Raw genomic sequence first — 17,388 nt, forward strand, 5'->3', positions numbered from 1 at the left:
AGGATGTTAAATGACCTCCTGTGGGACCGGAAATTAGGCCTCATTAGAGCTGCACCATGATGCAGAGTGACATTTGTGTGTGTTAATCCACATTAGATCAAATATCTATGCAGAAGAGTCAGTGTCAGTGGGAACTATTATTGTTGCTGCATCAAATCTGTGTCTCGGGTGTCTGTTGGTGACAGCATACTGTACTACTACTATTTTTATGGCATGTGTGCTGTGGACATTGGGTGCATTTTCTCTATGCATAAAATACTCAAATGACATTTTTTCAGCATTATGCATCTGGAGCACACCTTCTGAAATTTTGGATCTCTCAATGTAATAATCTCAACTTTCTGAAAGAGACAAATCGTGGTTAACATCTCTGTCTTGACTTGTTCTTTGATAACACTGAATAATAAAGACACAATGGATTAAGAATAAGGGCTGATTCACAAAGTTTTTCCAGTCCAATGTGCTACTTTTCATTATTTTTCAATGTAAATGTGCCTGACTGAAGTGCATGATCATTCCTCGCATCTCACGTCTTTTGACATGATGCACACAAGCATTTTTAGACGCCATGTCAATTTTGTTAAACTTTTGCATTCAGTGTCACTCATCAGTATCAGTTCCAAAGCAGTGGACCAATCAGAAGAGGTGTGTCAAGTTTCTATTTACAGGGACTCAGTGGCTTTGTCCTGATAGCCTCATGGTCTATGCAAAACATTATAAACATGCAACATTTATAACTAATTTTAAATCCCTTACTCATAATTGCGTGTTGTATACTAGAGTAGGTTGATCTGCTTCGTCCATATGTAGGCTTAAGCATTGGCATATCTTTGTTTACAAATCTATATTGGGTTTACTCCCATCGTATCTACAGAATTACATTTGTAAACTGTCCTTTGCTTTGGCCTTCACTCACAGGATATTTATTTACTGTCTGTTCCTTGAGTGCGGACTGAGATGGGAAAAAAGACTTTTAAATATGCAGCACCTTTTGCATGGAATAATCTACAAACAAAGTTGCAGTTTAAAGAATTGATTTCACTAAATGCTTTTAAAAAGAGTATAAATTGTTTAGTAATTGAAACACAGTCTTGTAGATGTTTTGAATAGTTTGTTTGTCAATGTGGGATTCATGTAAACTGTCAAATTTTTTTTTTTTGTTTTGTTTACATGTGACATCTGTACTGCCTAATCTTGGCCAGGACGCTCTTGTAAAAGATTTTTAATCGCAGTGTGTCTTATGATACGGTTTTAATCACAGTGTGTCTTATGATAAGGTTATGATTAAAATAATCCTGAGCAATGCATCTCACAATTGTTGACTTGAAGATGGGTTTTATGTGAAGAGCTTCTAAGAATGCAGATTCTCAAAAAAATCAGAATTAAAAATAATTTAATAAAAGTGTACTTTATCTGCATTAAATATTTAGTTTGCCACTTTTTGAACATAAAATAAATTTAAAGTAAAAAAAAAAATCTGCCAATGCAGTAAGACACTTTTTTATATCCAGTCTTATATCCAGATTCATAAGACAATCTACAGGTACTGAAGCAAGGTGAAAATTCCCAAAAGAAACCCCAAAATAAAAAATTCTGTCATTAATTACTCGCTGTCATGCTGTCCAATCCCTTTATTCATCTTTGGAACACAAAATAAGAATATGTTTTACTATTTCAAGTACAAAACCTGTAAAAAAAAAAAACTGTAAATGCAAATTTGTTTGCCTTTGACTACCATATTACATCAAGGTGCATTTACTATGGGCATTACGACACCTGCGTGTAGGGTTGAAACAATATACCGGTATGACGGTTTACCACGATTTGAACGTGCACGATTATCATACCATGAACAATTGCATATCAACGGTTTTAACCCTTAAAGACCGAGACAGCCGCCCGCGGCTAAAAATAAGTATTGCTCTTAAATGTTTAATAACTTTTGATCCGCTGATCCGATTCATACAATTCAAAGTTTGGCATAAAGAAGAGAGTCTCAGCTTTCCAGTGCTGTATCACATAACATTCACGGACGTTCAGAGGCTCCGGAATCAGTGCGGTTACGTCATCAAAATTTGACAACGCTGATTTGACAAAGAAACGCTCGTCACTGTGTCTCCGGACAAATCAGACATGATACATTGATGCATTGTCCCTCCTTCATGCCCAGATTGGTTCAAACTCGCTATATCACAACCAATAAGCATAGGTTTCGCTTTTGTTTGTGGACCAAGCTTTTTGAACAACACAGAATGAGAGATAGGCATACATTTATGCGCGGCTAAATAAAACGCAAAAAAAAAAAAGTTTTTCATGAAATAATTCTCATACTAAGTACTTTTGCATGCACAGCAGCACAGAAACATGACAAAACAGTGACACAGCAAAGACGAACTGCTGCTCTTGCTGTTTTCAAAAGACGCAAATGAAGATGCAGCTGTTTGTCTGCATTGCATACAACCACATCCAAATCCATATCGATAGACAACCATATCCATGCTGGCACATAAAACCTAAGGATGTTCCATATTGAATCTAGTTTCGTTATGTAACTATTTATAGTATAGTAAATATTTATATCTATTTTTTACTGAGGATTTGCACCATGTTTATTTGGACTTTATTTGGACTTTGACACATTATTTATTATTTTCTTATTTTTATTTGTTCATTGTAAGTGGTGTTGTTTATAGTAATCAAAAATATATTATTTGGAAAAAGTCAAATTTGCTTCACTGTTCTATTATTTTGTAACATTTGTAACATACCGTATACCGCGAAACCGTCAAACCGTGGTATTGTTTTAGACTATTATCATACCGTGAAAAATTCATACCGTTACAACCCTACCTGCGTGTTACACCACCGTCTCTAATGGCCATATGTTGTACTGCCCATAGTAAATAAACACTGACAACCTGACCAGGAAGAGAAGAAAGTTGTTTTTACAGTTTGTTTTGTGCACAAAAGTGATTACAGTTCAATAGGGAGTGTTTTTGGTTTCGTTTCTGAACGATTGCTGTCTCAACAATCTGATTTCATGTAGGACATGTTCCTCGGATATAATCTAAAATATTAATTTGTTATTAAATGAAATTATATTATATTATATTATATTATATTATATTATATTATATTATATTATATTATATTATATTATATTATATTATATTATAGCGACGCAGTGGCGTAATAAGTAGTGCTGTTGCCTCACAGCAAAAAGGTCGCTGGTTCGAGGCTCGGCTGGGTCCGTTGGTGTTTCTGTGTGGAGTTTGCATATTCTCCCTGCGTTTGCGTGGGTTTCCACCGGGTGCTCCGGTTTCCCCCAAAGTCCAAAGACATGCATTACAGGTGAATTGGGTATCCGCTGCGTAAATACGTGCTGGATAAGTTGATGGTTCATTCCACTTTGGCGGATTAATAAAGGGACTACGCCAAAAAGAAAATGAATGAATATTATATTATATTATATTATATTATATTATATTTTATTATATTATATTATATTATATTATATTATATTATATTATATTATATTATATTATATTATATTTTATTATATTATATTATATTATATTATATTATATTATATTATATTATATTTTATTTTATTATATTATATTATATTATATTATATTATATTATATTATATTTTATTATATTATATTATATTTTTATTATATTTTATTATATTATATTATATTATATTGAACGGAGGTCTCAGGAAATTGGATTGACATGAGGATGAGTAATTAACCACAGTTTTTGGGTGAACTAACCCTTTAAGCATTGTTTTTTATGTAGATCTTTCTTTTTAGAAGGTTTTCATTTCATTACTGGAACTCAAATCATTAAACACTAATTAAAAAACTGATTAAGAACTCGTTTGTTGCAGTTGTGTTGATTCATTTACGTACTTCCTTATGCATGATTAGTAAAAAAAAATCTGTTCTTTTCTCTCACAGCTACATCAGACGGGACGCGTCAGGGGCTGGAGAGCATGAGAGGAGGAGTTTGCGCTACACAGGGCATGAAGGTGGTGCTGAAAGTGGGACAGAGTGAGTAACACACACGCACACACACTCTTGGGAGCATATCGGCAGACAAAGCCAGAGGGTTGCTCACCTGAAACAGTTACGGATGCTGGATCTGCAGAAAGCGGAGGCTCAGTAAAGCGTTTCTCTCAGCGGCACACATGACCACACTCGTGACCAGTGGCTTTTGTTTACACACAACACATACTCTGTGTCGGCCTCTTGTTAGTTTACGTTATTAAACTCTGGAAAACAGTGGTAAGTGAATCCCAGCAGACTGTGGACACAACTCTTTGAGCCGTAACAGTACACCACAAACACACACACACACACACACACTCGTGACTGTTTAGTTTTGTGTTTAGAGTTGTATATCAGTCATGCCTATCAAACTCTACTGCACAAAGGAAGATGATTCAATACAGCACAAAGGCTTTGAAACATTTTGTCGTTCTTTTCCCGTTTCTTATGGCTGTGATTTCTTTTCTTTTTTTCCCCACAAACATTTATTGACTTTCCCTTAAAAATGCCTTTATGTTTCACTTTTTTCCTACTCTCGCTCTCTGTAGTTGTTATCTGCTTCGTGGCTGAAAGGTCACGTCTGTTTTGTTTGTCATCTAAATAAAAGCCGTTTCGGTTGGCCATATCTGATGAGATGCGTCTGCGCACACACAGGCTGTCATGGCATTTTGACAAGTGTGACAGCTCGCCATAAGCTCAGAGATGACCATGTGTTTGTGTGAAATGTCTGTCTGCTGTCTGAAGTGTTTGTAACCTCAGCAGTCGCACCTCAAAAGAAGCATTTTATTATGAAACATCTTAAAATACCATATTCTATACGTTTGCATTTATTTGTGTGTGTTTTCTAAAGTTGTACACTTGTTGGACAGTTGCCCTATTGTTTACCCTCTCTTTTATTTATTTATTTTTATTTGCTAATATAGCTGTTAGACTTATAAATATTATCTCCCTAATTATATGTGAAGATGTTTGTATATGATTTAGTGTTAACTAATTTAGCTTGACACCAAAAGCTTGAAAGTATTTTTTTTTTCATTTATTAATTTATTTTCCTTCAACTTAGTCTCTATCTCAGAGGTCATCACAGTGGAATGAACCGCCAACTATTCCAGCATGTTTTTATGCAGCGTATCACCCTTCCAGCTGCATCCCAGTACTGGGAAACACCCATAAACATTCATGCACACAAACATACACTACAGCCAATTTAGCTTCCTCAATTGACCAATACCGCATGTCTTTGGACGGTGAGGGAAACTGGAGCAACTGGAGGAAACCCACATGAGCACGGGGAGAATATGCAAACTCCACACAGAAATGCCAACTGACCCAGCCAGGACTAGAACCTGCAACTTAGATCCTGCTACAGAGCTACCCAATGAGCCACTGTGCCACCTAGGTGAATTGGGTAGGCTAAATTGTCCATAGTGTATGAGTGTATATGGATGTTTCCCAGAGATGGGTTGCAGCTGTAAGGGCATCCGCTGCATAAAACACATGCTGGATAAATTGGCAGTTCATTCCGCTGTAGCGACCCCAGATTAATGAAAGGACTAAGCCAAAAAGAAAATGAACGAATTAATGAATTTCATTCTAATAAAATTAATATTCATGCAAAAGATTGCTTAAATTATCTTAGCATCACTCCAGTTGCGACTTTAGACTTTTTTCCAGTTACATTTATTTAGAATAATATTTATTTAGAACAATAATTGTATAATAACAATAATGCTGTTATTTACTTATAATTATATCTTTTTTTTGTTTATAATATATATGTATAGTTTTTTTTGAAGGTGTGCCCCTGAGCTTTATGTCTAGCAACGCCTCTAATTGTTGTTCAGATATTACTGAAGCTCTCAATTATTACTAATAGTTTATTGTCAACTCTGAAGTACATTTTTTCTTTGCTACTTGACATTGATTTGCAAAATGTGATACTTTTTGTATTCAAAATTCTTGAATAAATATAAGTTCAAAAGAAGAGCATTTATTTGAGCACTAAATCTTTTAAGACATGCACGCTGTTAATTACAGTTTTGATCCATTAAATGTGTCCTTGCGGAATGAAAGTATACATTTCTTGCTTTTCAAAACTAAAATACCATTTAGTATGTCTCACTACATTTTCCTCTGCTGAATGACCGATCATGAATCACAGTGCTGCATTGAAAAGCTCAGAATACAGACATGTATTTGTTATGCTGATATTGTATGCAGGTTAACCGAACCATTATTATTACTAAGCTCTTTCTCAATGGTTTGTCCACAGGTCCATATGGTCTGCCAGCCAAATCTCCCAAACCTGACTCCGCGGGCCGTATCAACAACCCAAACCCAGGTAAACACAGCTGCCTTCGGTATCACGAGGACACGGCTCGTCCCAAACACACACAACATTAATAAAAGAACAGAACTAACGAAAGGAACAGGGGAAGCGAGCGACAGATGGATGGAGAGAAACAGGCGTCTTGGCACTCGGGTTCTCTTTGATATATTCCACCCTTCTGTTTGTTCTCTCCTCCTCACGTTCCCTCAATTTTCTCCTTCTTTTTCTCCATTTGGCGTCCTGCGTGGAGGCCCGGAGCTGCAGACTGCAGGCAGAATGCGGTGAGGGTAATGACCGCACGGGGAAAGATAAAGGATGAGAGGAGGAGAGAGCCGTCGTTTCGGAGACTTATTAATGCCATTAGTTTAGCGGCCCGAGTTTAGTTGGTCCTGAGAGGAAGAAAGACAGTAAATGGGAGGGAGAGGAGGATGATTAGTGTAGGATGATGGAATGAGAAAATTACTCACACTCTTTGTTTGCACGGGTTTGACATTTGGGAGCGCGAGACTGGAGCCTTGTGTCTTGTGCTGCTTTTACTTTGACATTCAGAAACAAAATAATGCAGAACAAGGAGAGAAACAAGGAGACATTATCTATCTATCTATATATCTATCTATCTATCTATCTATCTATCTATCTATCTATCTATCTATCTATCTATCTATCTATCTATCTATCTATCCATCCATCCATCCATCCATCCATCCATCCATCCATCCATCCATCCATCCATCCATCCATCCATCCATCCATCCATCCATCCATCCATCCATCCATCCATCCATCTATCTATCAATCAAACAATCTATCTATCTATCTATCTATCTATCTATCTATCTATCTATCTATCTATCTATCTATCTATCTATCTATCTATCTATCTATCTATCTATCTATCTATCTATCTATCTATCTATCTATCTATCTATCTATCTATCTATCTATCTATCTATCTATCTATCTATCTATCTATCTATCTATCTATCAAACAATCTATCTATCTATCTATCTATCTATCTATCTATCTATCTATCTATCTATCTATCTATCTATCTATCTATCTATCTATCTATCTATCTATCTATCTATCTATCTATCTATCTATCTATCTATCATCCATCCATCCATCCATCCATCTGACTGTATGTCTCGTTCTATAGGTTATTATCCATCCATCCATCCATCCATCCGACTGTATGTCTCGTTCTATAGGTTATTATCCATCCATCCATCCATATAGATACATATATAGATGGATGGATGGATGGATGGATTGTCAGATAGATTAAACCAAGAAGATTTATTAATCCGAGATTTTATCTATCCATCCATCCATCCATCCATACATCCATCCATCCATCGATTGAATGCTAAAATGATAGATAGATAGATAGATAGATAGATAGATAGATAGATAGATAGATAGATAGATAGATAGATAGATTCATTCATATCCATAGAATGCTCAAACGATAGATTGCTAGATAGACAGACAGACACGCAGAACGACAGGTAGACATAAAGAAACAACAGCAGCACACATCCATATATGTATCTGTTTATAGCATGATAGAATACTAAACAGATAGATAAACCGACATGACAAATTAAAGACCCACAGATGGACAGTTGATGGAGGGTGTAGGTGAGTTTGGGGGCTGCAGGTCATTACGAGCACAATAACACGAACAGTCAAAAAGACACGGAGCGAAGGAGGAGGTGGAGGAAAGGAGTGAGGGATGGAGAGACAAAACGAGAGGAATTGTGTCAAGAATAATGATGGGCCAATTGAGAGGGCCTGCAGACAGATCCCTGTATTTCCGATTATTCCCGCTCTCGGCAGGGGCTCTCATTGTCTCCCGTAGAGATCACAACTGCACACAGACACACACGGACACACACGGACTGAAACATCAGCCATGTCCTGCACTAAGCAAGCACAATGGTCATTTGTTCCATGACTTGTTTTAAATGTGTGTGTGTGTGTGTGTGTGTGTGTGTGTGTGTGTGTGTGTGTGTGTGTGTGAGTGTGTGTAATCAAACCCGTTGTACCGTTCTAATCTGCGTTTCCCATTGCTAGTGAGCTTTAGTTTACCTTCTTAGGAAAAGTTCACACAAAAACTGAAAGTGAAGTGAAATATAAAAAGTGAGATCTTGAAACTGCTTGATGGATATCCCAAGTGATGTTTGATGGAGCAAGTAAATTTTTTTACAGTATTTCCTATCTTCTGAAGAAAGAATTTTATGAAAATGTGGGGCGAGGGCGGGGGGTGGGGAGGGTTCTGCCCTTTAATAGTTGGGAAATTGTTTGCTCTGATCTGTAAAATGTTAAAAAATATTAAGAATTCAAAAATACATATAACCACCTCATAATAATGCATACTTGCACCTAAAAAATTAATTAATTGGTTTGAAACTGGCAAAGAATGCCAACAGACAGTGTAAGTGTTAACAAAACATGATTCTTTAAAAAATACGTTTGTAGGTGTCTGTAAAACTAGATGCATGTGTTCGATGAAAAATACAGACTATGGAATGTATTTTTAACAGAAATATTGTGTAGATTGAATTTATGAACGTAAAATGTTAAAAACAGTAGATTACTGGCAACCATAGCTGCTGGTATTTTTCTGTAAAATCAAGAAAGAAAAAAAAACAGCAAAACGTTTTTTGTGTCACCATTGTGGAGTTTGTGTTCAAGCCCAAGATGAACTGAGAGCATCTGATGTTGTGCTGCATCTTCTGTTTAAATGTAACTTTGTAGTTACTAATGCAGTAAAAATCTGTTTGCTAATTGCAATCACACATGAACACATTAATGCATTTAATGACTTTACATTTTTGTGCACTAAACTATGATTTTGTGAACTAAACATCAGTTCATGAAATGGAAGTATTTTCTGTAAATTTAAACAGGTCTATAAAACTTCCACATTTTTATCGAAAAATACCACAGCTGCTGGTATTTTTCTGTAAATCTAACAGATATTTTACACTAAGAGTTTGCTAATTAACACTCTCTGAGTGTTGATAATGTTAATTCTTTTTAAAAGTGTTATTTCACCACTTTTATAGTGGTTCCCATATAAACTCGGAGGGATTGTTAATATTAACTCTAAGGTAGTTAAATGTACTATCTAAAATTTGCAATGTAGTTTGTATTTTATTATACACTTGCTCACACATGGAAGAGTAAAAAAAAACCTGCAGTATTTTACAGTCAACCCCTGATAAGTACAAGAAAGCAAACCTGTTTAATATCACACGTCATTGAGAACCAGTCAATATCCCATAATAACAAATTTGATTAATAAATTAGATGTAATCAAATAAATACTGTATATGAATTTGGTTCACTGAGGCATATTACCAAATATAACTGAAAAACTTGGCTTGTAAAATCTTTTAAAATGAATAAAAACTTCATACATGGGTTAATACTTTTGACAAGGCTGAAGTTTTAAACACAGCATAATTAAAGTTCAATTCAACTGAACTTTCTCTTTAAAAGCCTCTAAAGTCCACCTTTGAGAATGACCATGTGCTGGTTATCTAGCACATCTCTACTGCGGGGGTTTTGCACTTCCTCAGGTTCATCCTAAAAAGTCCAATCAAGCCACAGCGTTTAGATTGGCTTTCATTTCCCCAGCGAAATGCCTCCCACATGCCGTAATCCCGTTATGTAAAGATAAATGACTAATATAGCCTCATAGATCCCACATCTATTAAAGCGCTCTCTCAGCTGTTGTTCATAGACGGGGCTAAATACACCATTCCAGTGTGTAAAGCTGCAGCACATTAAGCACAGCTCGTGTTTCGATGTGTTAAAAAAGTTATTTATTATGTTTTTTTTATTACAGAAGAGAGCATTTAGAGCTGCTACTCCCCAGTGTGTCCTCTGAGTGTTTAACAGCTTTTAGGGTAAAAAAAAAAAAAAAAAAAAAAACGATAAACAACTTCCAGCAGCAGTAAAAAAAAAAATAAATTGCTATATTAGGAATTATTCATGTTGTACTGTAGAGGCCTATTCATACAGAGGACATATTCAGCATGGATATATACTCAAAAAACAGGCCACTTCTATGAAACTATTTATATTGGACACAACACTTCATTTTAGAAGGTTTTTGCAGTTGACGTTCAGTATGAATAGAGCTTTTGTCTGGGATTTGTGTTGCTTTAACGTTTTGTTCTTGTTGCGAACAGCTCAAATCCAAATTCTCATCGGCTGATCTTTTTTTTTTTTTTGGTTTCAACTCATTGGTCTGATGGTTGCGGTTCGCGTCTCCATTGCCAGACCACAGTGGCTGACCACAGGTTTACACTGCGTGTTTTACGCCCGTGCCAAAACGTACATGTTTGCGGAAACCCAATCCACCTTGACTCATTGTGATCTGAGTCACTGGTCAGCGAATTCAGAGAAAAGTCTGGCACTTCACAACATCCTCCAAACTTTATACCAATTTCTGACAGTTTGAGGGAACACGGCGGTCTTGGTCCGGTCTGATCTGTAAAGGACATGAGCAAGCCAATCAAAGGGTTAGATGACTGGATGGATGGATGGATGGATGAATGGATGGATGGATGGATGGATGGATCTATCTATCTATCTATCTATCTATCTATCTATCTATCTATCTATCTATCTATCTATCTATCTATCTATCTATCTATCTATCTATCTGTCTGTCTGTCTGTCTGTCTGTCTGTCTGTCTGTCTGTCTGTCTGTCTGTCTGTCTGTCTGTCTGTCTGTCTGTCTGTCTGTCTGTCTGTCTGTCTGTCTGTCTGTCTGTCAAACTATCTATCATTTTAGCATTCAATCGATGGACGAATGGATAGACGGATGGATGGATGGATGGATGGATGGATGGGTGGATAGATAGATGGATGGATAAATAGATGAAATCTCGGATTAAAATATCTTCTGGTTTTAATCTATCTGGCAATCCATCCATCCATCTATATATGAATCTATATGGATGGATGGATGGATGGATGGATAATGACCTATAGAACGAGACATACAGTCAGATGGATGGATAGATGGATGGATCTTATGCCTGTGCCAAAGCATACCTTTGCGGAAACTCAATCCACCTTGACTCATTGTGATCTGAGTCACTGGTCAGCGAGTTCAGAGAAAAGTCTGGCACTTTACAACATCCTCCAAACTTTATACCGATTTCTGACAGTTTGAGGGAACACGGCGGTCTATAATTGGTCCGGTCTGATCTGTAAAGGACATGAGCAAGCCAATCAAAGGGTTAGATGACTGGCCCCGTTTAATTTGTTCCATTTGATTGGTTAAAGTCATTAAGTAGCCCATCAGATGATGAGGTAGACGGAGGAAGGCGATGCTCGAGGGCAGGATGTGGCAGCGCTAATGAACCCGCTCCATCAGACTAATACTCATGTAAGTGTCAGAGGGCACTTCTCGGAGTCTGCGCTCCAATACGGGAACAAGTTAAAGGTGGTCATCTCACTAATGGGTGTCATCACCATATGCGATCCAGAAAGTTTGCCTGAAACACGCTCTCAAAGTTTCCCTGACAAAATGCGCTGAACTTTAGAAACCTGTGCCCAGGCAAGGGGAGTCAATTTAGGGTGTTTATGTGAAATAATTTTGTGTTGAAGTTTATTCAAGGAAGTGTTATGTGACTCATTCTAGAATTTAAGAGGAGGAATAGCAAGCGGTTTGCAGAGTAATGTGATTCTTCTAACCTTAACTTTAAGCGAGAATGTGTGACTGCAATTTTTATATATTTTTAGCTTTTAAATTTCCCATTATGAAATTCTAGCCATAAATGTTGTTTTGTGTCAGAATGTGCTGTGAGAGAATACTGAATGTGATCATTTATTTGAAAAGAACAAAGCCTAACAATAAGATCTTAATTATTTATTATATGAACTAAGATAAATTAATTAGTTATGATGTTTAACTTCTTATTTTAGTTATTGATTACATTATTTAATGTCAACTGAAATTACATTTTGTAGTGTCTATACACACACACACACACACATATATATATATATATATATATATATATATATATATATATATATATATATATATATATATATATACATATATATATAAACAGCTTTTATTCTAGTCGAACAAAACATAAAACAAATAACACTTTCTCCAGAAGAAAAGATATTATCAGACATACTGTTTATATATATATATATATATATATATATATATATATATATATATATATATATATATATATATATATATATATATTACAGGCCTCGAAATTGCGACCATTCTATGCGACCTCATAATATATTTGGGCGCATTAGTGCGACTGCAGATAATGGTTGTAGTGCGACCTGATTTAATTTTTTGTAAAAACGTGCTGAATCGGTCTTCCCTGCCGCTATATTGGTTCATATTAGCTGTCATTCACTCAAGGTATTCCGCTGTCAGATGACAGGGAAGGAGCTTTTATGACCACGGGAAATGCAAACTGCTAAAGAGTAAAAACTTAAAGCACACAGGTTTGCAAACCCCACCTAAAGTTGAGGCGCAGATGAAAGCGATCATGACACGTCACGTGGTGAATAATGATCCACCAGCTGAGATCAATCTAGTACGCGCTTCTTGGAGAAGGTGCCCGAATCTCCATGTGTTGCATTCACTGCGTGTTCAGCGCAAATGTCCGCCAAAAGTCAAATCTAATACTGTACATCATCGCCAAAGGAGCTCGCCTTTACTAATAAGTTTACACTGAAACTGCGGCTCATAACAAAGACCGGTATTGCGCCGATGGTTAGCGCAAGAATCCTGCTCTGCCTGCTCATAAATTGGGTCGGCTGACTCGCCTGCTTTTCCACTAACACAGAAAAATGAAGATCCTGAGCTCAGACGGAACCTTTAAATTGACACAAACTGAAACCAAAACTTTTAAAGAGTGATAGAAGTGAGACTTTACTTTCTTTCTTTTGTCTATTCTTTTTTTGAGGTGTTTATTATTTTTATATTTATTTACTGATGACTGCTTTGCAGCTTTCATCATTGAATTGAAGGATTTATTATAATCTTTTGTTTGTTTTGTAGCAGAAATATTATTTATTAAATTGATGTGCATATAAAAACAGCAGTACAAAATAAATATTCCTTACTGCAATGCTTCATTTTTGTTTGATGCAAACTATACAATTATTTTTCATAAAGTAACAGACTTTTTATAGCAGATAACCTACATTCATGCACATTCAAGGCAGTATCATAATGAAAAATGGAATTCATTGTTACTATTATTGTCATTTTTTATCATCATTAATATTCTATGGCCTAATTATTCGACATTCATTTTGGAATTATTGCACACAAATATCAATGTCTTTGCAGCATTAGTTAGATAGTTGTTTCTGGTTTTTGTCAGTCCTATTAATGTTGTTTTAAAATACAATAAATCCCTTAAAAAACAATTTGCAGCGGTGCTCATTCATTTTTGGTGGGTGCTCCTAAATTTTTTCTGGTGCTCCTAAAATGTTTTTGGTGCTCCTAAATATTTGAAGTTTGGAGCACCGGTGCTACCAAGTAAAAAAGTTAATTTCGAGCCCTGTATTACTTTATACACCTTAAAGTTGCATTTATTTGTTCAAATAAACATATAATTTAAATATAGACATATTATTATAAAATATTATAGATCTTTTGATAAACAGAACATGTAAAAAATTGGAAACAGTTTTTAAAATAATATTATAAATGCCTTAACTGCTAATTTTGTTAAATTGAATGTGTCCTTGCTGAATTCAAAAAACAAAACAAAAAGCTTTTGACCTGTAATAAATGTTTGAAAGAAATCACCCAGATATCTAAAAAATGCCATTTTCTCAAAAAGAATTTTTATAATGGCCACCGTGTAAATTGATTAATTATATCCAAGTCAAAACAATAGAGTCTTTTTATATCTGTTGAACTGATCAAAATCTTCTCTCTGTTTTCCAGGTACTGGAAACAGCACCCATCCGCAAATTCCTCCTAGAGGTTCTGGTGGTGAAAACGGCCCCCTTCCTGCCTCCAACATCGCAGTTATCGCCGGTGCGGCTGGCGGTTCAGCATTCCTCCTGCTCGTCACTGCTGTGATCTGCGTGGTGTGCTACCGACGCCGACACGCCAAACATTCCGAATCGCACCATCCTCCCCTGTCCCTCTCCTCTCTGACCTCACCCAAACGGGGATGTGGCGGGGGCGTAGGGGGCGGCAACAACAACGGCTCAGAGCCTAGCGACATCATCATCCCACTGCGGACTTCTGACTCCGCCTACTGCCCGCACTACGAGAAAGTGAGCGGGGACTACGGCCATCCGGTCTACATCGTACAGGAGATGCCTCCTCAGAGTCCCGCCAACATCTATTATAAAGTATGAGAACCGGAGACCACCTTACTGAAAACATCTGCTATAACCACACCCACCTTAAACGACTACCTAAACCCCGCCTCCAAGCCCCGCCCCTCACCGTCTGCATCCCCGTAGATCAGATACCTTTACCTTCACACACATTTCTCCGATACGCTGACCACTCATGGTCGAGTGAGTCTGATTGTGTGTGCTATCGTTCCTCAAAACTTTCCCCTACTTTGGCCTTTTGTTGGAGAGAGGATGTCTTAATGTAAAGGTGTCCTCCTTTCTGACGTCCCACATGGGGAAAAGTTCAAAAATATACAAGACCTCCTGGAGGACTGAAAAAAAAAAACATTATCTCCTTTTTAGGGGGCGCTCTGGAGCACAAGCATCAAAACTTTTTTTCTGATGTATTTGCGAGACTCTTAAAAGACAAAAAAAAATTCTGAACCTACGAAGACAACGCAGACTTTGGCTTCGAATGCTACATTTACTCACAAATAGCAGTCTAGTTTGTGTTAAACTCCTTCGGAAGGGGGAGGGGCCATTGATTCAGCCAATCGTCACACAGGGCTGCAGTCCCGTAATCTGAAACCCGTGTGTTGGATTGGTGGAGCTGTAGTGGCGTGGAGAATCTTGTATATTTTAATAACGTGTGTATTTTGTGAGTGTCTAGGATAAATATTCCAACATTGCTGGCGCGACCGGCATGTTTCAGTACAACTCGCAAGTGTTTTTGCGCGTGGATGAGTGAGTGTTTGAGTACAGTGTTAGTGTGAGCATGGGCGCGTGTGTTTGTTAGACTGTTTCAAAACCAAAACACAAAAATATGAGCGAACATCAAAAAGTTTTTTTTATTGCTTTCGACACATAGATTATAATTATATATGAATACTCAGTAAATAATTTTTAGATTTTTTTTCATGTAAAGTTACAGTTTGTTAGGCCTAATTTTTGTTCTCCTATTTTTTATGACATGCTGACCTTGTTTCATCCCCTTTTTTTGAGTTGTAAATTAATTTAATGCTTTCATTCTGTTGCGGAAAGCCAGTTTGTTTGGTTCCCCCTCGTTTTCCTCTTTCCCAGGAGTCTCTTCCGCTCTACACATATATTTTTATAGCTCCTTGTACTCTGATGTAGTTTTGAAGCTAGACCTCGTTTGTGAATGTGTTGAGGTAGAACAATCCGAGAAAGTTTTTTTTTTATTATTATTATTTTTAAAAGACGCTTGGAAAAAAGGGAAAAAACCCGGGAAGTAGGGAAGAATTGGATGGGGGTGAAATAAAAAGAATTGTGAACACCGCCTGTTGAGAAAGCTAACGCACAAGCGAGGAAGCTTCTACAAAGACTGTGAAACTATGGAAGAATCACACATTAAAAGAAAAAACATATATGGGAGGGGGAGGTGGGGGAGAGGAGGAAAGTTAAAAATGCTTAAAGGAGAAATAGAGAAAGGGAGGGATGGAAGGGTTTTTAATAAACCTGTCTGAAAATGGTGGAAAAGGCAGGCCTGTTGGTCTTCTGAGGTAAAAAGAGACAGTTGAGGGAAAGAAAGGCATAGATGGACACACTGAATTACTCTTTTACAGACACACAGTGCTCTTTTTTGTTCACATCAAGTGAAGTGGAAATATTTCTAGACTCGTTGCAAATTCTTGAGTATCTGTGGACACGTCTCAATTTAATGTAGACGTTTACACACACATGCACACACACATACTGAGAGAACAACGATGGCCATGGCACACAGAAAAGCTCTCTTGTAAAGTGATTTTCACCTCACACACACATGTGCAGCTCCAAAACACAATCAAAAGCCATTCTGATTGGGCATACATGCTGGTTACCTCAACAAATGCCGTGATTAGCATTGTTCTTTCACATTCTCTTTCTCTCTTTTCTCTCTCTCTCTCTCTCTCTCTCACACACACACACACACATATACACACACACAATCATGCAGCTTTGTAACTAGCTGTGTGTGTATTTCTCTGTTAGTGCCAATGAAATTGCTCTTTTAGGCCTGCAACACACTCTGTGCAAGTATGTGAATACAAATGCTTTTAGCTACATGTTATTGCTTCCTGAAACTGCTTTTTTTTGTGCCAATGCAATGATTAGCATAAGATACATTAGTTAAAGTTAAAGTAGCATAAAAAGTACCATATTTACAGTGAAGCTATTATGACTAAAAGTGAATAATTTGTTCCTAAAAGTTCTTTCGTTTTAGATACATCAATGTGGTCATTGTTTATGTTGCATCTTATGTGTGCTAGTATGTTAGTAATATGCTAGCTGCTCTAAAAACAGCTAGACTTACCTCAGCAAACAATTTTGAGTTTAATTGGCATCTAATAGACATCTAAATGTAGACAGCCTGACTAAAACAAGACTAAACTTGGGCTGTCAGAGAATAGATATCGAAGAGTAGCCCAAAACCAGACTAGATGTCAAATAGACACATTATACAGACTTTATAAGTGTAGTCATTCATTTCTGTTTATTTGATGACTAGTCTAGTTTTGGCCTATTCTTAGACGTCTATTAGATTTTTACTGACAGACCAAATTTAGCCTTGTTTTAGCCAAGACAACCATTTTAGACGTCTATTAGACATCTTGAATGCAACGATTAGC

At 36.8% G+C, this 17,388-nt stretch overlaps 1 protein-coding gene across 4 annotated transcripts in view; it reads left to right on the forward strand.

The window, feature by feature from the left end:
* The window catches only part of efnb3b (ephrin-B3b), an 888,832-nt gene that overhangs the window by 114,937 nt on the left and 756,507 nt on the right, over positions 1-17,388 (forward strand). The window contains 3 exon segments of one of the 4 annotated variants that reach the window (NM_131806.1): positions 3,966-4,058; positions 6,328-6,396; positions 14,355-14,776. In NM_131806.1, the coding sequence (NP_571881.1) occupies positions 3,966-4,058; positions 6,328-6,396; positions 14,355-14,776 (584 nt within the window). 4 annotated transcript variants of the gene reach the window in all.

Source organism: Danio rerio, chromosome 7 (assembly GCF_049306965.1).
Source record: "Danio rerio strain Tuebingen ecotype United States chromosome 7, GRCz12tu, whole genome shotgun sequence".
Lineage (NCBI taxonomy): Eukaryota > Metazoa > Chordata > Actinopteri > Cypriniformes > Danionidae > Danio > Danio rerio.